The following is a 26431-nucleotide window of genomic DNA, read 5'->3' as shown; positions in this document are numbered from 1 at the left end:
TCTATATGGAACAACCTGTGGGTTTCAAAGTTAAAGATAAAGAAGATCTTGTCTGCAGGTTGAGGAAAAGTCTGTACGGGCTCAAGCAAGCGCCTAGACAATGGTATAGGAAATTTGACTCCTTTATGGAAGAAAATGGGTACAGTAAGACTACTTTTGATCATTGTATTTTCATCAAGAGATACGGTGTTGATGATTATGTTATTCTTCTACTCTATGTTGATGATATGCTGATTGTTGGGCAAGATATTACGAAAATTGAGAAGTTCAAAATGGATTTGAACAAGTCTTTTGCGATGAAAGATTTGGGTTCAGTGAAGCAGATCCTAGGCATGGAAATCACAAGAGACAGAAAGAACATAACACTTTGGCTATCACAGGAGAAGTACATTAAGAAGGTACTTGAGAGGTTTGCAATAAAAAATGCAAAACCGGTTTCAGTTCCACTTACAGGTCATTTCAAGTTGAGTTCTAAACAATGTCCTATAAGTGAGAAAGAGAAAGATGAAATGAAGAATGTACCTTATGCCTCCGCAGTTGGTAGTCTTATGTATGTCATGGTATGTACAAGACCGGACATAGCACACGCAGTCGGTATCTCTCCAATCCTAGAGAAGAACATTGGTTGGTTGTTAAGTGGATTCTCATATATCTTCGAGGCTCTTCGAAAGCACGTTTATGCTTCGGAAGTGATACTCCTATTTTGGAAGGATTTACAAATTCTGATATGGTGGGTGATGTTGATTCAAGAAAATATGTTTCGGGTTTTTTGGTTACCTTTGCAGGCAGTGCTGTTTCATGGCAATCAAGGTTACAAAAGTGTGTTGCTTTTTCTACTACAGAAGCTGAGTATATTGCAGCTACTGAGGCATGTAAAGAGGTGTTATGGATGAAGAAGTTCCTGCAAGAGTTATGCCAAAATCAAGAGAAGTTTACTTTGTTTTGCGACAGTCAAAGTGTCATTCATCTCTCAAAGAATTCAGCTTTTCATTCGAGATCCAAACACATCGACGGAGATATCATTTGATACGTGATGTGCTTGAGGCAAAATAGTTGAACTTGGAGAAGATTCATACAAGTGAGAATGGTGTCGATATGTTTACGAAGTCCTTGCCTAAGGACAAGTTTGAAGATTGTCGGGAGAGAGCGGGTTTATTAGAGCCCGCGAAGTTGCGCTGACGAGGGAGATTTGTTGGGTCAGCTCATTTGGCAGTTGGGCCTGACAAATTAATAAAGCCCATTAGGGCATATTTAATTAAAGAAAAAAAATACAGCGGTTGATTTGGTTCTCTCTCCCTCTTCTTCCATAGAAGCAGCTCTTCCTCCATTGAAACAATAATTTTTTCATTGAAGCAGCAGGTTCTTCTTCTAATTTCCTTTATCTTTTCTCTATTTGGTTAGCCATCTTTAGTGATGATGATAATGTATGTGAATGACAAGTTAGGATGAGGTTAATTGATAATTTTATTATATTACCTTTAGGCTTGTATTGAACAATATTGTATACCCATTTGATATAGTAGATGATTTAAGTGGCCGAAGTGTCCCATGGTTTTTACCTAATTTGGGTTTTCCACGTAAAATCTTGGTGTCTTGCTCTCTGTTTCTTTGATTGTTTGATGCTCAATTGAATTGGCTGCCTATTTGATTATACAGAAGTGGAAAAATAATTGTTAGGCCTTTTGTTGTAACTTGTTTATTTCTGGATTGCTAAACAGGTGCTATTATTCGATTTCTCCAACAATAAGAAGTAGTGTTAGAAGGCTTGCAAAAGATTGTAGAAGCTTTAAATGACTAAAGGAGCTTCGATGAGGCAGTTTCTACACTCCTCGAAGGCAACAGTTACAAGAGAAGTTGTAAAGGTTTTCTTGTTATTCTTTCTCTAGATTCTAGTAGGTTAGAGTTAGTTAGATAGGTAGGGTTTGAAGAAATTAGCCTTAAAATTAAATGAGGAGGGTTAATTTGAGATTTCACCCAAATTTGGGCATTGCGGATGCAAACAGAATTGTGCATCTATGGTGGACCTTTCGGTTTGTGGTTAGGCTCGTTGGAAATCCCAAATCTAGGCCCACGTTTTTTGTTTTGGAATCATTAACAATGACCTAATACATTTCATATCATCTTCAAATGAAGTTTCAAGCCTTCATTTAACTCGTTCGGTTAGACAATGAGCTTCCTCAGCCTCTCCTGGTCGACTCGGGTTGAGTGGCGGGATGAGGGAGGGAGGGAGGCACTGTTGGAAAGGTGTTCTCACATGATATAATTTTGGTAGCAAACTTATTTGGAGAGGTGAACCACGGGTCCGTCAATCTTCAAAGGAAGTCATGTGGCCCAAAATCAACCAATATTTCACCAAATAGAGCTCAAATGGTTGGGAGTAGCCCGACTTATGGCCAAATGAAGTCGAGGATATCACCAATTACCTCCCAAGGTTAAACAATGTTCATCTATTGCCTTACAAGGCAACTCACGATAGGTTAGAGATTGAATGATGTATTGAGACAAGTGTCAAACTCGTCATTATTGTCTTAGCTTTGATTTGGCACCTTATAGGATCAAAATGGTGCACGACAACTCCACAAATGTTCAATTGAAGGCAAGGTGGTCAGAAATGGTCTCGATGCAATTGTTCTTGACTTCTTTTGGAGTTCATGGGAAATCTGAACGTTGATTTGAAATTCTGCTTGAACGAGATTGTAGTCCATCCTCTTGTGATTCTTTTGGTACCAAATTCATCTATTTTGGTTGAGAGATGAGGTATGGGTAGCTTTTTAGTAAACTAGTGCATGTTGGATTTTCCGGTTTTAGGCCACTACTTTCAAGTGACCAAATAAAGAATTGTTCTTCATGTGATAAGGATTCCGATATTTGAAGGCCAGACCGAAGAAAATGCTGATATGGCACTCGCGCATAAAGGAGTTTTCCACCGGCCTTCCGCGTTTGACTTTGGCTAGCATGTTGACCTTGTTGAGTTCCGGGTTGACTTGGGACTAGAATCGCCTGGTTGACCCATTGACTGACCCATTGACTGACCCATCGATTGCCACTGCTCTTGTCGGCGTGTGGGAGCTCTGGTCCGGCGTCGACCGCCGCGTGTTGCCGCACACAATAGAGCTCAGGCGACTTTTTTTGGAAATCCATTTATGGATTACTTATTTTATGTATGATCATCAGGGTCAGCTATTATGGTGGGCAAGATGGGCCATCGCCCAGGGCCCCAAAATTAAAAAGGCCAAAAAAAAAATGTATGCAGTACTATAAAAAAAATTAGGTTTTATGTTTCTTTTTACTCTCTCTCTAAAATTCTTCTATCAATAATGTTTCAAAAGTTTAATTAGATCTTTGAAATCCTTCTCTCTTTATGTTTATTTTCTTATTAAATATTATTTTTGAATTCAAAATTTAGGCTCAAATCTTAGATCGCCCAGAGCCCCAAAAATGAATGAAACGGCCCTAATCATCATACAAGACCATGTTAATTTAAAATATATTCAAGTGCAAAAATCACTAACGGTCTATAGTAATAGACTACAAATAATTTTGAATAAACCATTGGACCACCACTACCCAAGTTCAAAAAGATATTAATTTATTAGTCTCACTCTTATAATGAGTTAATATTTACTGTGATTTTTCGATGTGGGACATCACAATCTCTCCAACTTAGTCATGTGGCGTCTTCGTCTCGATCTCAATCGTAGTTATAGACTCCCTTAGTTATGACTCTAAAAATGACCCATGTGACACTTGATTCCCACAAAATTAAAGAGGTGGTTCCCTATGACACTTTGTTCCTACCACCGGGTCGACTCTAATAGAGTGACGTCCCAAACCCGTGTATGTTACCTAAAGAAATAAACTACAAAACAACTGTCACCCTAGCCCAAAGTACCCATGTAGGGATTTGTAAATTTGAAAAAGAATAAAAATTTAAATAAAAAAAATATCAATTATATTTATAAATTTTAATATATATATATATATATATATATATATATATATATATATATATATATATATATATATATATATTAAAATTCAATTTCCCAAACAATTTTTCAAGTAAGAGTCTTGCTAAAATAAAGAGTAGAAGCATTGCAAGTAGATTCGTCTTCTATGTAGTTCTTAGCTCAAAGAAACACATAAATTTTTCTATGTGGAGTTACCAAAATCAATTTTTATCGTTCCTTTAATAAGTCAATGGCTGATCGCGCTGATTCCTCTCCCCTCGTCCCTCCTTCTCCGGTGACCAGTTCCGGCGAGATCGACCTCGAAGCCGGCCCTGGCGAGCAAATTCAGTGCCGAATTTGTCTCGAAAGTGAAGGTAATGCACGCTGTATTTCTCATCATGTCTCGTTTAATTTCGTTATGGTCCGGTTTGTTTAATTCAACTATCGTGGTAATGAGCAAATTTAGGGTCCCAAATTGCAATTCAATAAGAAATCTCAAGTAAAAGTCGTACAGTTCCTGGTGTCAGTACTGTTGTCCAAACCGGGTTCAGTTGAATTGTTGATTAGGTTTGTCGTCCCTATTCTCATATAACATGCGTTTTTCTGTAATTGTAATTTTCACCTGATGTTTCAATTTCGTGTTTGTAATTCGATTTCATATTGTTCTAGGCGTTTAAGGGGAAAGCAATACCCCTGAAACATAGAATTTATGGCCATTTGCTGAGTTATCACAATATTATTATTCTTCAAAATGAGCATTGATCTTTCTAATTGCTGCAAAGTCCAAAACTTACATTGACTAATGCTGTTCTGCTTTCCTCTTTTCAATCATTTTTTCTTATTGTGCTTCTTTCTCTTCTCCAGGTAGAGATTTTATTGCTCCTTGTAAATGCAAAGGAACATCAAAATATGTTCACCGAGAATGTTTGGATCATTGGCGGGCTATAAAGGTATATATACATCTAATTGTAACCTTATTCATTGTTTTATTGCTGTTCTCGTGGAAATCAAAATGTCCTTCGTAAGTGTTCTGTATTCTCCAGTAAAAATCTGTTTATAGTTTTATTACCTTCTCTCATTCATACTTTTCCCTATTTTAAGAAATGATGTCTCCCTCCCCTGTTCTTGATGAAACTGACCCGGACATTCATGGATATGACCATGGTTACTGACTTAAGAAGGCTCCCTCTCACCAGTTCTAGAAATTTCAAACAACTTCTTCTTGCTAAACAGATTAAGCCGATGGGTGCTCGAAAGCCAAACCAAAACAACACAAGTTGTCTGAATGTAAAAATGTCAGACTGCCAAGATTTGGGACTTTCTAATGGGAAATAGCACAATACGAACTTGCATTTTCTCTCTTTTCCTTTGCAACTCTTGATAAATTTAACGTAGATACATTTTGATTTCTACTTGGATGCACTTAAATGTAGAATTATCAAGCCTTTTAACTACCATGGAAACCTTTGGAAAAGTAATTATGTCCAGCCGTATACGTATAAAGTTGTTGAAGCATGATTTTATTTATTAGCAGTGTAATGCACTGAATGGTAATTAATTCTACACATTCCATTTCAATTTATGTGAGCTCTTTTCAATTTTCATACAATTTTGATGTAAGATATTATGTTATATTTTTTCATTGATTGAAATAAAAGACGAGCGTGAATAATGTGGAACCCACTGCAATTATATTTTATAGGCAATATAATTATTTGTTGCTATCAAAAAATTATGACCCAAAAGCTGAATTAAACTGGATACCAAAATATTTCAAGGGCTCGCATGAATTGAAGTAGAGGGAGTACTATTGTTTTTGTCAAGAGGGAAATGAGTTCTTTGGATAATATGGAGTTCTATTCCACCAAACCAATCATGTCCATCAAGCTAGAATGTCTTAATTTCTGCATGTGTAACATAACTATCAAGAGGATGGATGTCACTAAAACTCTCTTCTTTCTAGTTTCACTGGATGGTCTTTATTGCTTTATATGTGATTATTGCATTTCTTCTTATGTTCTCTCGACTAGAATTTTTAGGAAAGCCTTTCATTTCTTCTCATCCATGGAAATTTTATTTTCTGTTGATTTTATTATTGTTGTTTTTATTATCTAATGTACTCCTTTTTAATCTAAAATTGTTTTTCAAACTTCTGCATAAAAATACAATCTAGTCATTATTATAAATGGTAATATAAATACTTCTCATATGACGTTTATTTGCTAACCTTGCCGTTTACCTGCAGGAAGGATTTGCATTTGCTCATTGCACAACCTGTAAGGCTCCTTACCACCTAAGAGTGCATGTTCTTGCAGATAGAAAATGGCGCACCTTAAAGTTCCGATTTTTTGTCACTCGAGATATCTTGTTCATATTCCTTAGTGTTCAACTCGTGGGTTTTTCATCTTCTCATTGATTTTATTTTTAATTGTTTCAGTTTTAGATGAGAGTTTGTTTGCTCATCTATGCAATTATTGTTGCAGGTAATTGCCTCCTTGTCATATCTCATATATTTGATTGATGCTCACCAGAAGTCCTGGCTTCGTCTGGCATGGGGTTTTGATAGTTTGTTGAGTTTCTATTACATATGTGGTAACCATCTAAAAGCTGACTTAGTTTCTAATTGGACACTTTGATTTATCATGTGGGGTAACTGTGGAAAATATGCTAATTACCATAGTTAGAGTATATTATCTCCTAGTTAGTCTTTTTGTGTTTCCTTAAATAGTCTTTTTGTGTTTTCTTAATTAGACTTTCCTTATAGTCATTTATCTGCATATTTAAGGGATAGTTTCATTGTCTAATAACCATCCAAGCAATACACCAAATCTTCTTCACTAAATACTGTCTTAACTCCTATTTTTTTTGTTGCCTTTGCCAAGGACTGAAATTGCAATTGGTGGAAGGCTCTAATGATCCAATTACCTTTCTTTTCTTATTTTGTATTTGTACCTATTGAAACCAAACAAAACCCAAGAATGCCCATGTTCCTTGCAATTTGTTGGCGACTGAAACTCAAAGTGTAACAACTGCTGCAACAAAAGAACTTGTAGATCAACCGTCGATTTCTTTGATTCCACCTCCACTAGGAGGTATCTAAACAATGATGGCCACAACCTTAGGGCCACACTCTTCCACAATTGAACATGTCACTATTAAGCTCTCCAGAATCGCTAATGGGGTGGAATCGCTAGCCTCCTGAGCCACGGTCTTCCTGCACTGTTTGTGTTATTTTCCCTTTTCATTACTCAAGTGTCAAGCTAAGGTGTAATGCTAGTACAATATAAAGCTGAGAACAAAGGACACTAAAGGAAACAAGCACCTAATTACCTAAGGTTAAACCGTCAATGACCCAGAAGATCTAATAAGTTTGAGAGGACTTGCAGAAATTGCCTGCTAAAAGATAAACAAAGGTTATTGGCTAAATAAGCCTTCAGAATGTTGATCATTGTTCCTAGTGTTATATTCTATTTATACCCAGCCAAGCACAATACTAAGAAGTGTCCTCCATTAATGGCATTGATATAAATTGTATTCTTATGCTTGGTGATGACCAATAGTAACTGTGCTGTTGATTCTCAAATGCATGGCAATGGTAATCTATTTCTATTTGTTGCTACAGGGGCTCTACTGTTTTTCGCTTTGCTTGGGTTATCTGGTTGCTTTATAACTTGCTATGATCGAAGAGTGCGCAGCGATTTGGCTCAGCCATGTCGAGAATTATGTCTTTGTTGCTGCCATCCCGGGTATAAATTTTGGAATATGTTTTGATAAAAGATGAAGCTTTCTCAAATATCTTTCTTAATGCATTTTTTTATCTGCTAAGATGCAAACAATTATATCTTTCTTAAGTACCTTCTAGTTACTATCCTTGCACCTCATTTATTGTGCAAGTAGGATATGTTTCATGTAACGGTAACTAAACGATTTCAAATTTTGTTAATTATGTTTACTGTACCATTATCATTCCATTTATTCGTATGCTTTCTAACTCTATTCTTTCTGCCTTTTCAAGTAACCAACTCTATATTCTAATTTTTGTTGCAATCATTTTGCTTATAAAAATGCTAAAGATGCTTTCAGTTTTCTAGGCCATAACTATTTGAGCTATACCTCTAGTTATTTCACCAATTCTCACTAGACACCAAAGCTAGTCTCCAGATTTCTAGTATCATATTTACTCCTTCAATAGTTTTATCTACAAGACATAAATTATGGTGTATTGTTTTGAATATTCATAGTTAGTTACATGTGACTAATAGAAAAAAGATTGTGGATTAGATGAAGGTTTTCAATGTAGTCCTCTATTAATTGAAAACTATTCATCAATTTTTCAATAATGATGCTAATTTTATGGTTGAATTGCTTGGTATAGTTGATAAGTTATTTTAATCATTAATTATGAGAAGCTTTTCATCGATCTCTAAACAATTATACTGTTGCGCAGTGGTTAAATTTCCCGTATAATCCTAAAAAATGATGACAATGATCCTACTTGGAAATTGGTATTTTGTTACAATCGTGTCAAAGTTAAATTGAAAATATGATTTTGTTTGGTCTAAGATTGTTTTCTAGATCACGATCCAGATTATACTGTGATTTTTTGCTAAATTGATATACAAGATATATTTATGGAGGATGGTCTAGATTAGTTTTTGGATAATCATATACATCAGATTATTTTTCGGATCATGATTAGATTAGTTTTTTAGATCATTGTGGGTTTTAATAAACATAATGAATGTAGATTTTCCTGGATCATGGTCTGATCATAAAATGATAAACTCAATATTTTATTCTCCAATAGTATCCTCTTATAACTATTGCCTAAAGCTCTTGGAATGATTCATAAGTTTAATGAATTGTAGCTATGCAGTCTTGGTGTTACAGGTAGAAGGGAGCTTTTTTTCCATTAATTGAGAATCTTGTAGCTGTATGAAGTTTTGTTGAATAATATTGTTAAGAAACATATTTAAATATCATTATAACTTCTCTACTTATGTTTGTTAGTGATTTCTCTTCCTTGATCATGTTTGCTACATTAACTTACATGGGTCTGACCTAAGCCCAATAGTGAAAGAATATTGGTTGGTTGGTTAGTTTACTAGAATTCATTAAACCCCACACTACAATCTCACACTACCATAAGTTAATGTGTTCTAGACCTCCTAGAACACTGCAGTTCTGAATACCAATTTAACAGATCTTAGAAATTTGAGAAGAAGGCGACGGGAAACTCAAAAGAAATCTTTCAAGAGATGAGAAATATAATTTGTTCTTCAGCATTCTATGAACCTAGCTGCTATACATTTTGTACTACTAATCTAACAAACTAACCAACTAATATTCTTTAGCTATTGGGCTTATGTCAGATCCATATCAACCCGGTATGTATTAGATTGACGAATTAAATTAGCTCCAGGTTAAATGAAGATGGTCCATTTGAAGTGTAGGTTAAAACTACAAGCATTAATCATATATTCTCTTGATACTGATCTGATTAGTGTAAAAAAGAAATATACAGATTTGGTGAGAGTTGTGAGTTAGGAAAGTCTTTTGTATTACTCTAGCATACCTGTTAAGGTGAACAGAAAGAAATATGATTTTGTAATACTGTCACTTGTACTTTTGCATATCCTTGTTTCTAATGTATGCAACATTCGTATTTTTTAACAAACAGGCTCATTTGGAAACACTTTTCTGTTAGATATCTCTGCCGGATATGCATCTAGATGAGATCACGTTTGAAAACAGAACTTTTTATTTTATTTTTTTAACTTAGTTAGACATTGATTCAAAAACTTATTGGCGGTCTCCCATTTGGACCTGGATTCAGATTGAGAAACAAACAGTGTTTCCACATTGGCCTCCTTGTCAGTTGTCAAACAAATGTAATCTGGTTAATGCAAACTTCGTATTATATTTTATTTGTTTCTTACATGTGAAGCATAGGGTTCTCTCTTTCGCTCCGTTTTATGCTCCACAGTACCATTCTTATCTTTTTATGTGATATGCCTCATCATAATTTCAAATAAAACAGCAAGGATATTTTGACAGTTGAATTTCTTCTGGAAGTCCTTTTTAAACCTTGCATGTTGACATCCGTTTCATGATTATTGGGCATGTTATGCTGAGAAAGTCACTACTGAAATTTCAATGACTGTAAGGTTATGTTTGGATCTGTATAATTGGAATTAAAATTATAATTCCAATTTTATAAGAATCGGAATGGAATAAACTTAACCAATCAAATAACCAATTCTAATTCCTTATTTTAAGTCATTAAACAAACAAATAATTTGAAATTGAACCCCAATTCCAATTCTAATTTCAATTGCATGAATCAAACATAGCCATTAATAACTTGTTGATTATAGTAGCTTTTTATTAGCCTACTGAGAGAAAGGACAAGTAATTGCTGAACTGAAAAAAAAAACTGCTGAATGAACTCAATAAGCTCTATACAATTCTATAATATAAAAATACCTTGCAAAGGGTTTGGAATTATCTTACAAGTTAACCAAAGAAAAAGGACTGGAAAAACTATAGTTAATTTGTCTGTTGGGCAGATTGTGTGCAGATTGCCATTTGCCCGGAACTCTTTGTATGTGGACTGACTGCACCACATGCTTTGAAAGTTGTGCAAGTGCAGCTGGTGAATGTGGCGGTTGCTTCGGTGGTGCTGGGGAAGCTGGATTACCAGTACTGGTAATAATGGGTTTGATTGTTCTGGGCCTGTTCACAGTTATGGGCATATTCTATAGTGTCTTAGTGGCTACAATGGTTGGACAAAGGATTTGGCAACGACATTATCACATACTTGCCAAAAGGATGCTAACTAAAGTGAGTTGGCGCTTCTCTTTCTTGTTTACTTTGCCTTATATAACTCAAAAATCATTATATTGATTTATCTACTCATACATTATTATATTTTTGGAAAAAAGCTCATTTTTTTCTTGAATTTTAAAAATGGCTTAAATTACTTCTCGAGATCATTTTTTGGTTAACTCTTGTTAATATGTTGACACACATTTTGAAAAGAAAAATATTATTTTTAGCAGACACTAGAAAACTGCTTAAATTGTGTAGAGATGATTTAAAAACTTAATGGAGTTAACCAAGAACTGACAATGTTAAGTAATTTGTTATAAAGTAGAGTAAGGAAAACAAGCTTTTGGTGTGAATGAACTTTTATTCTTATATATTTTTCATTTCTCCATGTATCCACTATTTTTTTCATTTTTTCATTCCCAAAATAATAAATAAATAGGATCTTCATTTCATTTTGGCATATGTGCATCAATTCCATATACACTAATAGTAATAAAAGAAATAATAATTCCTTTGATTCAAATATTGTTTATTTTTCCAATAATATTTTTTCAATAATATTTTTCTGTGAATAAGATTGTTGTTGTTTGAATTTGTTAATTAGGAATATGTTGTTGAGGATGTTGATGGAGAGGTTACTGGATCTGATTGGTCTCCTCCACCACTTTCTCCTGAGCATATACAACAACTCAAATCTCTCCGCCTTCTGTGATGATGATATTTGATGAGAATAATAAACAAGGCATGCAAATGCTCTCCACGACTCGTCGATAATTGAGGTGATATCCTCGAATATAGTATGTTTCAAATCTGTTTTCATTTTGGGACAACAAAAACTGGGATTCGGATCTTTGATTAATAGGATTCTGGATATATTACAGCAATTGACATTTATATTATATATAAATATATACTTTGGGTTGTGGTTATATTATTGTGTGGCAACACTCTTTTAAGAAACATGGAGATCTGTTTATTTTTATTTTTTTTTATCTACTTCTCTTCTAATGTTTATAGTTTATACTGTTCCTATTCTAATTCCTTATTCCTGATAAGCCTGTTTCTCTTTCCTTATTTTTTTTTTGTGGAACTTCTTAGATCGGTCCAATTTGTCAGATGTCAGTCTAAGCAAGTTGATGTTGCTAAAGTTAATTTGGTTATTGCAGATTATTAATAATATCTGACATTCTGACATATGGTCAAATGTAAGTGTGGTCCTCAAATATATTTTTAAATACCTTCCATCCTACTATCCATTTAAAATTGATCAACTTTGATGTGTCTTTCAAAATTTATGCATTTAAAATTGAGTATGGAGGTTGTTACAATTATTCAGTCTTCATATGATATGAATACCTTTCTTGATTAGCAGCATGAGGATCTTAATATCTATTTTTGTGGACTTTCTGCTTTAAAGATATATAGTATAGGGGTATGATACACTTCTTCTATCTTTAGGGGAATACATTTCCAGATGTGCAACATTGTCTTTGCAAGCATAGTTTGGTGATTTTCAGCAGGTGGTTGTCATTTATCCTAATCTAGGCTCTTCAAGAAACAACATGAATAATTTAAGTTTTAAGTTTCGATTTCAACTAAGAACTCTCTAAGTTGAAATTGAGTTATAACTCTAGAGCGACCTTACTAGCTTCCTAAAATTTAAATGAATATCTTGATTTTATTTGTATGTCTCATTTTCAAAATATGATGTTCTTATAGAGAGAGCGACATGGACAAGTTGACAACACTAATTATTTGGTTGGTTGTTTGTTCAGTCCGACAATATAACTATTATAATGAAATTTGGATAAAAGTATCTTTAGTTGGTTGTTCGTTCAGCCCCACAATATAACTCTATTAGAACAAAATTTGAATAATTTGTAGTGATTTATCTCAAAGTATTTTTGTAAACTATATCCCAATTTAACAATTATATGGTAATAAACTAATAATACATGTAAAAAAAATTATAAAAAGAAATTATGCAAATAAACAAATATATTAAGAAAGACTATAATAGAATCTTAATAAACAAATAATTATTCGAGAACGTTTGAACCAACATTTAAAAGAAATTTAGAAAGTTACATGTTTCATATAATTATTTCGAGAACAATGTTTGAAATCAACATTTAAAAGAAATTTAAAAAGTTACATGTTTTATTGGAGCCAAGCTAACTGAAGAAGAAGCCGAAATTTGCATTTATTTTTTATTACACAAATTTCACTAAGCACTAATCCAAGTGCATGGATAAAGCTACAACTTCTCTATTCTACATAGAAATTCTTCTAGATTAATTTGATGTTCACTTATTTCATTCCATAACCAAAGATCATCAAACTTAATTTTCTTCATTTCCCCTCAATTAAGTCACAGGAACAAAATATTATTATTATTATTATTATTATTATTATTATTATTATGTCTAATGGATATAATGTTTCTTATACATTCAATTAAATTTTAAATATTTTTTTACACATAATTTTATTTTAAATTGATCTTTATATATTTATTTTTATTTGAAATTGTTTTTTTTTTACATTTTTTTTTTGAAATTACCTCTTATTACATTTATTTTCTTTGAAATAGTTTGAAATTTTTAAGTAATACAGTAGTTAAAATTTGAACACTCTTGATAATTAATTTCAAATCATTAATCGTCTAAAATTTCATCGTTTTCACCTCCAATTCATCCACACTAAAGGGATGGTTGCAATTTTGATGTTAAATCTTGTTTAACATACAATACCAAACTAAAAAAAATATATATCTTAAAAAAAAAACAGTAGGATTTAAAAAAATAAAAATGTATATACCACTCATAGGAGAACTTTGTACCTATTTTAAACACATTATTAAATTTATGAACATTTTAAATAATTTTAGATATTTATTATGTAAATTCAAACAAAAATAATGTACAAGAAACAATTTCAAACAAACTAAATGTATAAACAAACAAACTAAATGTATAAAGATCTTTTAAAACAAGATGATATATAGAGATATTTAAAACTTAGTTAAATGTATATGGAGCATTATGTCTATTATCCCTATTAGCCCTTATTATTATTACCTAACCATATGTCAAATCCATCTAAATAACCTTGCCACAGTCATCAAGAGCCCGGGACATTGAAGTGTTTGAATAGCTCAGGAAGATGAACATTAGTAATTTTAGTCCTCTTACTAATTTCGTGCTTCTTCTTTGTTTTTGGCTTAGACGACATTCCATTGACTTGAGCCATAGCCCTCCTCTTTGTGGTGTTTGTAGCAGGCTTCATCCCATTCTTTTGAAGATCCTTCTCAATGTCAATCATGTCATGAGGAAGTTCAATTCCTCTGAATAGTTCTTTTAAGTCATCGTCAACCTTTATGGTTAATCGGGGATCATTTGGATAGGCTATGTCCTCCTGTGAATCAAAGTTCGATAGCAGCCATATCTTTCCAGAAGCTTTCAGGGCCTGAAAATTAAATTTGGATTATGTTCTTAGTGTCTGTGTAATAATCAAATATACTACTTATACAAGTAAAAAAGGAAAAATAATAGTTAGGACTCAATTAATTAGAAGGGATAATGTCAGATTTTTCTGTGTAATCAATATAAATGTAGATGAAAATATTATTATTAATTTTGAATTCATTTATCTATGAACTGTGAAACTGTCATTTTTTTATCCCCAAACTGTACATCTTTTCATTTTGGATTTTTGGCAGTTTGGGTCCATGTTGTTTTGGGCCTTGCAGTCTTAGGTTATTTGGATAATAAGTAGTTTATTTCCTAACAACCATGTTGGGAATAAGTTATTGAAAAGTGGGATAATTAATGAAAAGTATATATATTTATATAATGAAGAGACATTTGAAAATAGAGAATATTGAAGATATTATTTATTGGTATCTTTTGAAAATGGTCGGAATATTATATTTTTACACTATAGCCCTGAGCTAATGAGTTTTTATTGAAGGTATGTATGTATTATTGACATAGAAATTTAGAACAGACCTTTAGAATTGTCTGTGATAAATGTATTGAATGATTTGTACATGGTAGTCTAATATTAAATACAGAAAAAAATAATTAAAAGGAAATGATAAAATGCAATGATGAAATCTGTTTTAATTTGATTGATACAATTAGTAAATCAATTGTTCAAATAATTGATTTGCTACCAGTGACCTTCCATTCACTAAACTGTTTCACTTATGAGAGATTATTTCCTCAAATATTTTAGTATTTCAATTGACGATTTGAACTATGTGATTGATGAGTGGATGTATGATTTTACTTTGTTTTTAATTTAGAAAGGTCACACGACTCATCACAGTCATGACCTCCAACTTCAACATAAGGCGTTTGAGAATCGAGCCCGTGACCTAATGTCACGACCTCTTGCCACTTGAGCTACCCTAATGGGTTATGAGTGGATGTATGATTGGATGGTAAGTTATTTGACACTAAAAAATTACCCAAACCGAACAAGGCCTTGGTTATTTTGCTCACCCCTATGCAATAAATCTAGGAATCAAACAAGTGAAGAATTACTTGATGCTTTCTAGTGTTTCCTCTATGATATCTAACCAAAATGAGGAAAGTTAAACCTGTAGGTCCTCCATAACATTGGGGTATGCATCCTTAAGATCAATCACAGCAATTCCCTCTAGACATTTACGTATTAGGAAAAGCAATTGATCTTTGTCTCTAACAGCATGCTTGGACTGCACAAGATAAATTGGAAAATAAGTCAAAAATCTTACTCAACACACCAGACCCTCCTATTATTACTGATTTGTGCAAAATAAATTGTTTTTACCTTATAAGAGAAGAAATTCCCATCATATTTCACTTTTAGGTTATTTCTCAAACTTTCAAAGACAGCCTTGTTAGCCTTCACATCCACAAAGCATGCCTCATTTATCTGCTCAGGTGTATATTCTCGCCTTGTCTGTAAAATGAGAAAGTTCACCGAATAAAGAGACTCAATACCCATGATGTCATCAAATTTGCAACTAATAAAAAAAAATAAGCATGCATATAATGAGTTGGGAGACAACAATCAGTTTTAAGTAGAATGAGATTCTAAATAGAAAGAAACATTCATAAGAATGTCGACTTCCTATTCACGAAACATATACAAGTTAAGAAAATCACGATGATCAAAAACAAAACTTCCAACACATTGGAAAAAAACCCTAGCATAAGAATTTACTAGAACAGAAAATTAGAAAGCATACCAGTAAAGTATTTAAGAAGTTAAGAGTGGGAAAATCAATAAATAACCAAAAACAAAAGAATATGCAATAGAAAAATAAAATACAGGAAGATGAAAAAGGTAAAATTGATTGCAGATGCAAAATAAGATAGAAACCTCGAACAACAATTTTATAACACGCTTGATCTGAGCTCCAACAGGAGCTTTTCTTATGTTGTGAATGTGTTGAAGTCTTTCGGTATCATTTGAAAATTTCACAGCCGGAGCAGGAGGCTTTGAACTGGCTGACTGTATTGTAGGTGCAGCCTTTTGAATTGCTGATCCCCTAGATGACCCTGCCTTGGAAGCTATGCTGATCAGTGTAGATTGGCACATCTCTTGCTGCTTCTTGAATCTCTCCAGTTTTTCTTGCAGAGCCATATCGACTAACTACTACCAGATTTTCACTACAAAGAGAAAGAAGCCAGGCTTGCATAGTAAAGAGAAAGAAAAAAACAGCTTTGGTAAAAAGAAACGTTCAATGCCCAAACTAAGCATTTCTGTAAGTACAAAGTTGCATGATTTCAATATCCAGTTCTTGAAAATTACAATTTTTTTTTTTAAAACAATAAGATGAAAACTGAAACAGTCTAAAAGGCGTAAAATCATATGAGAGAACCCAAGAATCTCAAATGGAATACAGGTTTAGTTCAATTTTGTATTCTTTAATTCAAGTGTTTCTAGGTAAAGAGAACGAACCCTAATATGAATATTTATTGCATGTTATATCTAATTAAGCCAGTATCCAAGGAGTTTCCTTAATGAACATTTACAGTTGGGTAAAGCGTTGAGTCAATTCCTTAATTGGACGGATTTTCCGATTCTGAACCAATATACTTAACGAAGAACGATACAAAACGAATTCCTTATTTGGACCAAAAATCAATTGATATGAATTTTACGAACTTCCATCTCCAAAAAAAGCAAAAGAAAGAAATAATCATAGTCGCATAGAAGGAAACATACGCTTGTAAATTACAGAAGACGCTCTCCGGCTGAAGACGGAGCGACCGGCGACCGGCGACGGCAAGATAGGAGATTTCCGCGGCGCCTTAGGGATGCGGAGGAGGAGGGGTTCCGCCACTCGATGACTCTAGATAATAATCATAAAAAACCTAATTAATTATTTATTTATTTTCTACAACTCTTGTACACGTGGCAAAGCAAACCGTCATTATGTATATGTTTGTGTGAATAATAAATAATATATTCGGTAAATCTAACCAGTATTATTTAATTTTAAAATTAAATTTAGTTAACTCTTTATTAAATTTATACTATTTCATTCAATGTACCCAACACATGTGTCGTATCATTTAAGAAGATTTTGCATGACAACATTCTAATAAACTTTATTTATACTTAATTGTTTTAGCAAAGAAAATGGTAAGCTAATAAATTTTAGAGGTTTGAATAAATTACAAATTTGTTATAATATGTATCTATATATTTTTAATTACTAATTTCATAATAATAATATATTTATATTTAATAAATAAAATAAAATTTAATATTTATTATAATATTACAAAAGATTTAGCTTATATATAAAAATTAATATTAATAATAAAATAGAAATATAATATATATATATATATATATATATTATTATTGGGTAGAGTACGGGTTTGCAAGCAACATGCTTCTTCAATTACACACATTCTAGCATATATTTTCAAAATTGCAAGCATTTGTTAGGATTACAAAATAAATGAATTGTTTGACTATTTTTCTTTCACCTTAAAAATTATTTATTTATCTTTATCACTTTTATAAATTAATTTTTTTTTTAATTTATTTTATTTAATTATTAAAAAAATTTATTATTAAATATATTTAATTAATTAATTTTTAATATATATTTTTTGCATTATTTATTTAATTAAAAATATAAATTATTATTATTATATTATAATGGTTTAAAATATATAAAATATTGAAGTGTATTCTAATTTAATAAAATATAAATATTAAATATTTTATTATATTAATTATATATATATATATATATTAAAATACTTATAAAAAAATAATTAAATAATTGAAAGATTCAATTTTTTTTATAAATAAAATTATCTAAGATAAAGTCTTTAAAATATTATATATTAATAATTAATCGAATCTATATATATATAATGATGGTTAATTTTTAAAGTGTTCGGATTGCCGGGTCGAGAGCTGTGGTTAATTTGGATATTTGGGTCGGATTGTGGGTTGATCCGTTTTTAAATTTAAAATGGTTAAAAATAAAATTAAAAATGCTAGAGGTATGTTTCGAACTTGCAACCTAAAAAACAAGTACAACTCTTTAACCAACTAGGCTGCAAAGATTTTATATTTTTAATTCAACACCAAATTTGATAAACGCGGGACGTTTTAATATTAATATAAGTTTAACTTTTTAACTAACTAATATATAATGATGTTAAGTAAATGGATATTGGGTCGGATTATGGGTTGACCCACCCATAAACTTAAAATGGTTTAAAATAAAATAAAAAATATTATCCGTAATTTTTTTTTTACGATTTTTATATTATTACTCGTGCAAATGCACGGGCTAAATGTTAGTGTTAATAATAGGCCTTATTTAGCTAGCCCGAATTAGCAAAATTAAATCTAAATCTGCACAACTCACTAAATAACAAATATGTTTTTATTGATAACTCAATGAGAATCAAATATGTTTTTAACATAATGAATAACCACAATTTTGATTCATTTTCAGATAATTGGTCATTTGAGAATGATGTTACTAATGGGGATAGCATCTCCAACAACAATCGCGATTATATACCCGAATTTACCACAGAGCAGGTTAGTTATTATCGTTGTTTTATGCATATTTCTTATTTATTTTGGAAAAGATTAATATCAATTATAAAAAAGTAATTTCAATCAATGAAACTAATTGAGTTCTTACACTACTATTTTATATAGATATTTGAAAGTAGAGATGATAGAATAAATTGGGCGAAGACAACTGGTTTGGAAAATGGTATTGTGGTAGTAATTAAAAATTCTGCTAATTTAAAAGGCGGCAAGTTGTCAAAGTGTCATTTAATGTGTGAAAGAGAAGGAAAATACACACCGCCACAATATTTTGTTGATGGACAATCCGTAAAAAGGAATACAGGGACAAAAAAATGTGAATGCCCATTCGAGCTGCGAGGTATATCAATACCTCCAGAAGGTGTGATGTGGCGTTTAAGGGTTGTATGTGGTTTCCATAACCATCAACCATCAATCAACAGAATTTATGTATAGTCATAGTACCCCGTCTAGGTTAAAACCAATGGAGCGACAGTTTGTGCTCGACATGCCCAATAGCACTGCACCTCGTGAAGTCCTTAATATATTGAAACAAAGAGACTCGTCAAACACTACAGGTATCAAAACCATTTACAATGTCATTTTCACAAATAAATCTGCCAAACGGTCCGGCCTAAATCAAGTCTAGTATGTCTTGGAACAGTTAATTAAAAAAATCACCTCAATGATTACCGTACAAATCCAGACACCAATGAAATCACGGATATTCTTTGGGTTCACCCTAAAAGTCTCTTACTTTTTGTCAACTGTCCATCCGTGTTGATCATTGATGTCACATATAAGACCAATGAGTATCGGTCACCACTATTGGAGGTTGTGGATTCACATACACAATTCGAACTTACTCACTTATGTTCGCATATCTAAGCAATGTGAGCAATGTGAGGAAAGAGCAACTAACATGGGCATTAGGTACCTTAAAGAAGTGAATGCTTGAAAAGGGGGAATCGTTGCCATCGGTGTTTGTTTCAGATCGGGATATGGCGCTTATTAATGTCATTGAAATATGTTTTCCTATGGCACGTCACATCCTCTATATTTGGCACATAAACCAGTGCGTAATGAAAAAATGCAGGCCTATGCTTAGTCTAAAGTGGAACAAGTTTAATGCATCATAGCACTCGCTCATTAATTCATCCACACCGTGGACTTACCATCATAAGTGGGAAGTTATGCGCGAGGAATATATACGATTCCAGGGTGTCCTAAATTACCTATGGGAGACATGGTTACACTCTTACAAAGAGCGGTTTATTTCAACATGGATTGATACATGTATGCACCTCGAGAGTAATTCAAGTCAAAGGTGTAGTCACTTTTTAACTTTAAATATTGTACTATTTAAATTCCAACTATTATTAAAACACAATGCATTTTTCTATTACAGGGCGGAAGGGGCACATGCGAGACTTAAAATGTATTTGGGAGATACCATGTCTCCCTGGAAACATCTTTTATAAAAATACACAAGATGTTAACAAATTTATTTGGGGAAATTCAAAAGTCGTTCGAGAGATCTCTCAACATTCCACGCCATACACATTTACATGACGACATTTTTTTTATCAAATAAGGTGTCGAATTTCACTACAGGCAATGGAGTTTATTATGCTGAGCTGAAATACGCTGAGGAAGCATCTCACCAACTAGCCGGCACATGCAACTGTTCAATTAAAATAATATACGGAATAACTTTTAATTTCTATTCATATAAATTAATTCTTAAACTTATATTTTTTATTTTTAAGATAGAAAATTATAATATTTTTTAAATGTATAATTAAATTATTAAATTTATTATACTTGAAATTTTATCTAATTTATTTTATATTTTTACGTTATATTTGATAACTTAAATTTTATAAATTATAAATTTCTAATTATAAATTATACAAATAAACATAGAAAATAATTAATATATTTATTTATTTAAATGTATTATTGAATTATTTTGTTATTTATGAATTATTGATATATATACTTAATTTTATTTTAATATTATTAAATGAATGGAAAAAGATTGAGGTTAAATATATAAAATTGATAAATATATAGATAATATTAATAAGGTTAAAAAGTTAGTGTAAGAAAAGAATATGCTAAGAATATTCTTTTGGGTTTGAAAATGAGATTTTTAGTTGGAGATGAATTACTTTTTATGTGTCGTTTACTGCATTTTGGGTTTGTAGGTTGGAGATGGTCTAACAAACATAAAAAAGGGACATGTGATTATATAAAAAAAAAGTTATTAATGATGAGAATAACTTAAAAAAAAAAATATTTTTATAGTTTTTTCAGTTATAATAAATTTTATCTAAAAAGAATAAAGAAATAAGAAAATAAGATCATATGGGCGTTTCTAACATTTGAAAGTCTTGAAATCCCATTCAGAAGGGAGAGAAGAACATGTAGTTTATCAAACTTCAGAATTCATTTTGGAATAATACTACAAAAATATTACTTACTTTCTGACCCAAAAAGAATAGGTAAAACTGTCATCTTCTTACTCCACGAATTTTTACTCTTCGTTTCTCCTGTTAAAATGATTATAAATAAATCAATAGCCCACATGATCAAAATGATTAACAAGGACGTTACATATTTCTTTCCTTCTAGTTTTAAGTTCAATATTTCATTTTCGAATGAATTCTAAAATACAAAAAATTAAATCTTGATAAAAATAAATAAATAATGTAATTTGGATCATTTATAGAAGATAAACCACATGCATACACAAAGAATGATGAAAAAGTAAGGTAGAGATTCAGAGAACATGAGAGGAATTTACACATTCAGATGATGTTCCAAAGCTTGTTCTTGACCCATTTGTTGCAGTATCTATAGATAATTCAAATAAATCAATCAGATGATACTCCAATGTTGAAAATATAAAACATATAATGGAATGATTCTTTATAAATATTTACCCTAAACCCTAAATAGGTTCATATGTGAGGACTCATGTTGAGCATTGCATGAGATATTCCTAACATCAGATTCAATTCAAAACGAAAACATGTGCAATAGATTGGAAAACTTCCAACTTCAACTATAAAATAAATAAATGAATCAACCTTTTTTATTGTGAGAATCTAACAGCAGTCTTATCTTTTTTTAACAATAGGAGATTTTCAGACATTTTACCGCCCTTCACATTAGAGAACTAACAAAAGCTTATTCAAACATTAAGATCTTATTTCCATATAACTCACTATATTCAATCAACAATCTACTCATCAATAACATCATTCAAATCATCAACCAAAATACCCTCAATACTTCTAACATGATCATTTTGAAATAACCACTTAGTTATTCAAATAACCGTAGATCAAACAAGGCCTTAGTAAGTTGTATGTTCACTACTTGCACACAAATTTGAATTTCAATTTAAAGCTTGAGTCAAGGTGTAAGATGAATATCTAACACAAGTTCACGGTTCAATTTGGGTTTTCAGCCATCTAGCTCCACAATGATAGCACTACTATTCATTGAAGATAAGATGTTCCATTGAATTTCTTGGCAAGGTTTAATATATGAATTAATGGATTTCTAAGCAAGAAAAGTTGGTACATACTTTAGGTTCCTTTTGCTATCACTAGTAAAAACCAGAATCATCCACATTTTACTTTTCTAACCCTTTGAGACAATGGCCCCAACTGGAAACACTTATAATTTTTGTGAAACGCCAAATAAATGCTAAGGCCTTGTTTGATGAATCAATTCATCAATTAAATCACTCAAATAATCAACAAACATACCAAATTACCCCGACTTTATCTTTTGTGACATTTAAAATATTAAATACAAAAGATATTTTAAGCATTTAACCAAATCATCACTCAACTTCCATCGAACAAGTTTTCTTTTTTCTTTCAAAAATCAGTTTATTTAAAAAAAAATATATACATCAAACAAGCTCTAAGGTTAGTTTCCAAACATAATCACGTTCACATACAATTCTTGATTGTGAATTTTTGTATCCAGGTGCCAAATGGGGCAAAGCCAGTTAAGAGTTCCTCATATTATTCTAGAATATCAGGAATTGTTTTTCCAAGAATTTGGAACATCAATATTAGAAAATCCCACTACTAATAATCACAAAATCATAGAAGCATAGACAGACCGGCTAGCAGAGTAAAGCTAATATTACATTCAATTGCAACCATGGTATCCATAATTTGCATAATAAATCAAAATTAAAGAATATACCTGAAGCAAATGGAGTTGAGAAAATTGAAGCTGCAACAGAAGGGGTGGAACCAAATAATGATGTGCCACTAAGGGTACGAGTGGAAGCACCAAAAAGTGAAGTTTGGACTGGAGTAAGAGAACCTCCAAATAAGGATGATGATGAAGCAGCGGTGGCTGGAGTCGAGAATAGAGGAGATGATGATGTTTCAGCAGAAGGGGTGGCAAAGAGAGAGGATTTACTAGTAGATGAAGCAGCCACATTTGTTTCAGGGTCAGTTGGTACAGTAGTAGTTAATCCTGAAACCTTAGTTGAAGGTTGAGAAAATGCAGGAAGATGCAAAGTAGGGTGTACTCTCTTAGCAGCAACTTTTTCTTTGGCTGTTTCACGCCTATTTGCCTCAAGAAATGGGTCGTTGTAAAGACCTTGACGTCGATGGTCTGCAATATACACAGTTCTCATGGACTCTATACTCTGATGGATGCTTTCAACCTACAAAATAGCAGAAAAAGATGGGTATGAGTTTATTAGAAAGATTGTGACAGGTGATCAGAAATAACTCTTAAACAGTAACTGATTGCTAGGAAACATATATAAGATTCACAAAGTATGTAGAGTTTGTTTTTATAATATTAAACCAACCACTTCACTACAAGCCTTCTTCATTTTGGGCCTCATTTAGACTGTATCAAACCACCGACAGGTCTCTTTGGTTTGGAGAACAATGACTGCCTAGTTTGAGCGAGAGTGACAAAAATATCATTCTAGGCTAATTATGTGCAATTGATTGGTTACCATATGGTTTATAGAAGTTATCATAGATAACTAGAAAGGAATTGGGTGATTATCACATCACTAATTCTTGATATTACTTTTGTATATATAGAGCTTGTAGTTTTCTCATATTGAAACAAGAAATACGATCTAAATTTCTCTTCATAAATTCTACACACGCAATGGGGTTTGTTATCCATTACGTTCCCTACTTAGGGATCTTAAACAACGCCTCACATCTTGACTTTCTATTCTTTATACTTGGGGCTTAAGTTGACTCATTAAATGACAAGAAAAAAGGTTAAAACTTGTAATTGATAATGTCAAAAAATGCAACTAATACAAGCAATCCAAAGAAAGGGGGAGAAGACTTTTATTGTATTGAGATCCAAGAATGGAAACTACCCACAATAAAGTATATGCAAAACTAAATGGCCAAGAAAAACTTATGCTACATGGATAAAAAGTCCAACAAATGGGGGAAAAATTGGAGTATGTCTATCCATTCCATGAGCCCATCTCAAAATAACGACATAGGCGACGACATGGGAAATCCCAATATGACAATCGAGCACAAGTCCGTCACCATATGAAGAAAAATGAGAGACTCCAACATCATAGTCAAATGATATTATTGCAATTAACTTATATATGAAAAAAGTGATGAGAATGATAAATCAAATAAGTTTATGGAAGAAGTAGGAGACTCAAGTTACAATGAGAAGGCATTTAACTCAAAGGCTATTGAGATTTCCTATGAATATTAACATTAAGAATCTGATAAATCTGATATTTCAAAAAGTCAGATCGATTGACTTTACCTTTGCTGCCACATGAACAAAGAAGTCGTGTACATTTGACATGACTTTTGGGAGTGCTTGCAACAATAAAGAGCTAGAATTGATGCCATTGATATCTGTATCCACAATCAGCAACTGCTCCAACTCTTCAATCAGTCGATGCAACTCAACAAGATACTTATCAAATCTTGCAACTGTCTGCTGCAAAAATGGAGAAGGTTTCCTGGGGACACCACTATAGAAATCAAATATTGGTACAATAGCAGTAGTCATAAGCTGACCAGTTCCCCCTGAAGCTTGTATTGTGGCAGAAGTGTTAGGCGCACCATTAGATGTTGTATGGAGAAACTTTGGCTGTAACATCAGAAAAGAACGAACAGCAACCTCCGTGTTATGTAGCATATCTTTCACAACACCCATCAATTCTTGTATAACAGCTTTCTGTTGTTCCATTGATGTACTGATTCCACCAAGTTCCTACAACAATATTGAAATTTATATCATTGAGCTTTACAAATAAAAGACTATTGACATAAGAAAGGAAACGCTGAAGTGTTTAGTGCTCACAATTCTGGCTAATGAACATCAATGTGTTCAACGATATGTTTGTTCATATTTAGCATGAAAAAACAGATGTTGATTCATTAGACCACAAAAGATTAAATGATCAAAGTGCCTCACAAGGTAGCAATATATGTAAATAAAAAATTTCAAACCATAAGAGAGCTGTAATAAACAAACAACAGTGTGTTTATCTACCTTCTTCATGACATGATAATTTATTTATTTTTGTATTATGACAATTAATAAAATTATTCATTGCTACTAGGGAAGAGGGTTGACAACATAATGATTTACTCTGAAGAGCCTTGCAAGTAATCAACGCATCAATGCTGCTCTGTCTAATCATGAGGATAGGAAATTCTTATTTCAGAAAAGAGACTAATGAAACCTGAACAATGAGGCTTGCACCAGACTCAAACCCATCACTGGAAACTGAAGAATCATAAAGCCTACTGCACTGATCCAGCCTCTGGCTCTCATCCCAATGCTCCAGTATTGTTTCCCTATTACATGGAACCCCCGATTATGGAAACACTTACTCGAAATCCCACACATTGTTTCATAGACCAAACACTTACAACCAAATACATGCACAACGGAGTTTGAGATTTCACATTTTCTGCAGAAGTACTAGAATGAACACTTAAGAATCAGTATAGAAGAATAGCATGCCATCTATTTATGATATATTAAAATCAACAAAACGAAACAACATGATACAAAATATGTTGATTAGGGAAATAATGGTTCAGGCAGATGATGAACAATTCAGTTTTCTTAGCATTTCAAGAGCTGGATTTAGGTTCCCAAAACACAAATTGTTGGCACCTAGACTTCAGAAGAGTAAGCTAGTTTGAGAAAGAGTTGGGGAGAGAACGGATTGGCTGACAAAGAAAAGGAACATACTCAATCTGAAGGAGAAGTTTCTGAGAATCAGGATGGAGGTCAGTCCATTTGGTGCTGTAAGTGGCCGGATCCCTGTCGTTGGTGAAAAGATAAAGTTGATGTTGTTGTTGCTTCTGGTGCTGAAACTGTTGTAACTGAACGTGCTGCTGCACCGTCTGTTGAAAGGGAGATGACTGCTGCGGCGTGAACAGTTGTCGCTGCTGATCCGAGTGTTGCTGCGGCGTAAAAGAAAACGGACTACTCTGTTGAAAGGAAGATGACTGCTTCGGCGTGAACGGTTGCTGCTGCTGATCCGACTGTTGGTGCGGCGTAAAAGGAAGAGACAT

General features: G+C 32.5%; 3 protein-coding genes across 3 annotated transcripts; 1 reads left to right on the top strand and 2 right to left on the bottom strand.

The window, feature by feature from the left end:
* The first annotated feature begins 4077 nt into the window (after positions 1 to 4077).
* On the top strand, positions 4078 to 11765 carry LOC124932258. The gene is made up of 7 exons (XM_047472875.1): positions 4078 to 4324; positions 4815 to 4900; positions 6196 to 6342; positions 6434 to 6542; positions 7573 to 7696; positions 10520 to 10793; positions 11386 to 11765. The coding sequence occupies exons 1-7, from the start codon at positions 4201 to 4203 to the stop codon at positions 11491 to 11493; spliced, it is 972 nt and encodes a 323-aa protein (XP_047328831.1). The 5' UTR covers positions 4078 to 4200; the 3' UTR covers positions 11494 to 11765.
* A 2019-nt stretch (positions 11766 to 13784) lies between these two features.
* On the bottom strand, positions 13785 to 17127 carry LOC124932847. Its single transcript, XM_047473532.1, has 5 exons — positions 17004 to 17127; positions 16155 to 16444; positions 15600 to 15731; positions 15388 to 15504; positions 13785 to 14249 (listed from the first exon to the last, which is right to left on the bottom strand). The coding sequence occupies exons 2-5, from the start codon at positions 16416 to 16418 to the stop codon at positions 13905 to 13907; spliced, it is 858 nt and encodes a 285-aa protein (XP_047329488.1). The 5' UTR covers positions 16419 to 16444; positions 17004 to 17127; the 3' UTR covers positions 13785 to 13904.
* Positions 17128 to 22998: 5871 nt separating this feature from the next.
* Positions 22999 to 26431, bottom strand: LOC124930214 (nuclear pore complex protein NUP58-like). The gene is made up of 4 exons (XM_047470573.1): positions 26106 to 26431; positions 25588 to 25702; positions 24657 to 25112; positions 22999 to 23553 (listed from the first exon to the last, which is right to left on the bottom strand). The coding sequence occupies exons 1-4, from the start codon at positions 26429 to 26431 to the stop codon at positions 22999 to 23001; spliced, it is 1452 nt and encodes a 483-aa protein (XP_047326529.1).

The sequence above is a fragment of the Impatiens glandulifera genome, chromosome 3 (assembly GCF_907164915.1).
Source record: "Impatiens glandulifera chromosome 3, dImpGla2.1, whole genome shotgun sequence".
Taxonomy (NCBI): Eukaryota; Viridiplantae; Streptophyta; class Magnoliopsida; order Ericales; family Balsaminaceae; genus Impatiens; species Impatiens glandulifera.
The sequence above is the reverse complement of the archived record's forward strand: the minus strand, read 5'-3'. Positions and strand labels throughout refer to the sequence as shown.

Excerpts from the sequence above, each read along its gene's own strand:
- LOC124930214 (XM_047470573.1), bottom strand. The coding sequence starts at position 26,431 with ATGTCTCTTCCTTTTACGCCGCACCAACAGTCGGATCAGCAGCAGCAA. Across the intron at positions 25,703-26,105 it reads AAACTTCTCCTTCAGATTGA|GGAAACAATACTGGAGCATT; the intron begins GTATGTTCCTTT and ends TCCATGTAATAG. Across the intron at positions 25,113-25,587 it reads GTGCAAGCCTCATTGTTCAG|GAACTTGGTGGAATCAGTAC; the intron begins GTTTCATTAGTC and ends ATATTGTTGTAG.
- LOC124932847 (XM_047473532.1), bottom strand. The coding sequence starts at position 16,418 with ATGGCTCTGCAAGAAAAACTGGAGAGATTCAAGAAGCAGCAAGAGATG. Across the intron at positions 15,732-16,154 it reads TTATAAAATTGTTGTTCGAG|ACAAGGCGAGAATATACACC; the intron begins GTTTCTATCTTA and ends CTCATTTTACAG. Across the intron at positions 14,250-15,387 it reads ATGTTATGGAGGACCTACAG|GCCCTGAAAGCTTCTGGAAA; the intron begins GTTTAACTTTCC and ends TTTAATTTTCAG.
- LOC124932258 (XM_047472875.1), top strand. The coding sequence starts at position 4,201 with ATGGCTGATCGCGCTGATTCCTCTCCCCTCGTCCCTCCTTCTCCGGTG. Across the intron at positions 6,343-6,433 it reads TATTCCTTAGTGTTCAACTC|GTAATTGCCTCCTTGTCATA; the intron begins GTGGGTTTTTCA and ends TTATTGTTGCAG. Across the intron at positions 6,543-7,572 it reads GAGTTTCTATTACATATGTG|GGGCTCTACTGTTTTTCGCT; the intron begins GTAACCATCTAA and ends TTGTTGCTACAG.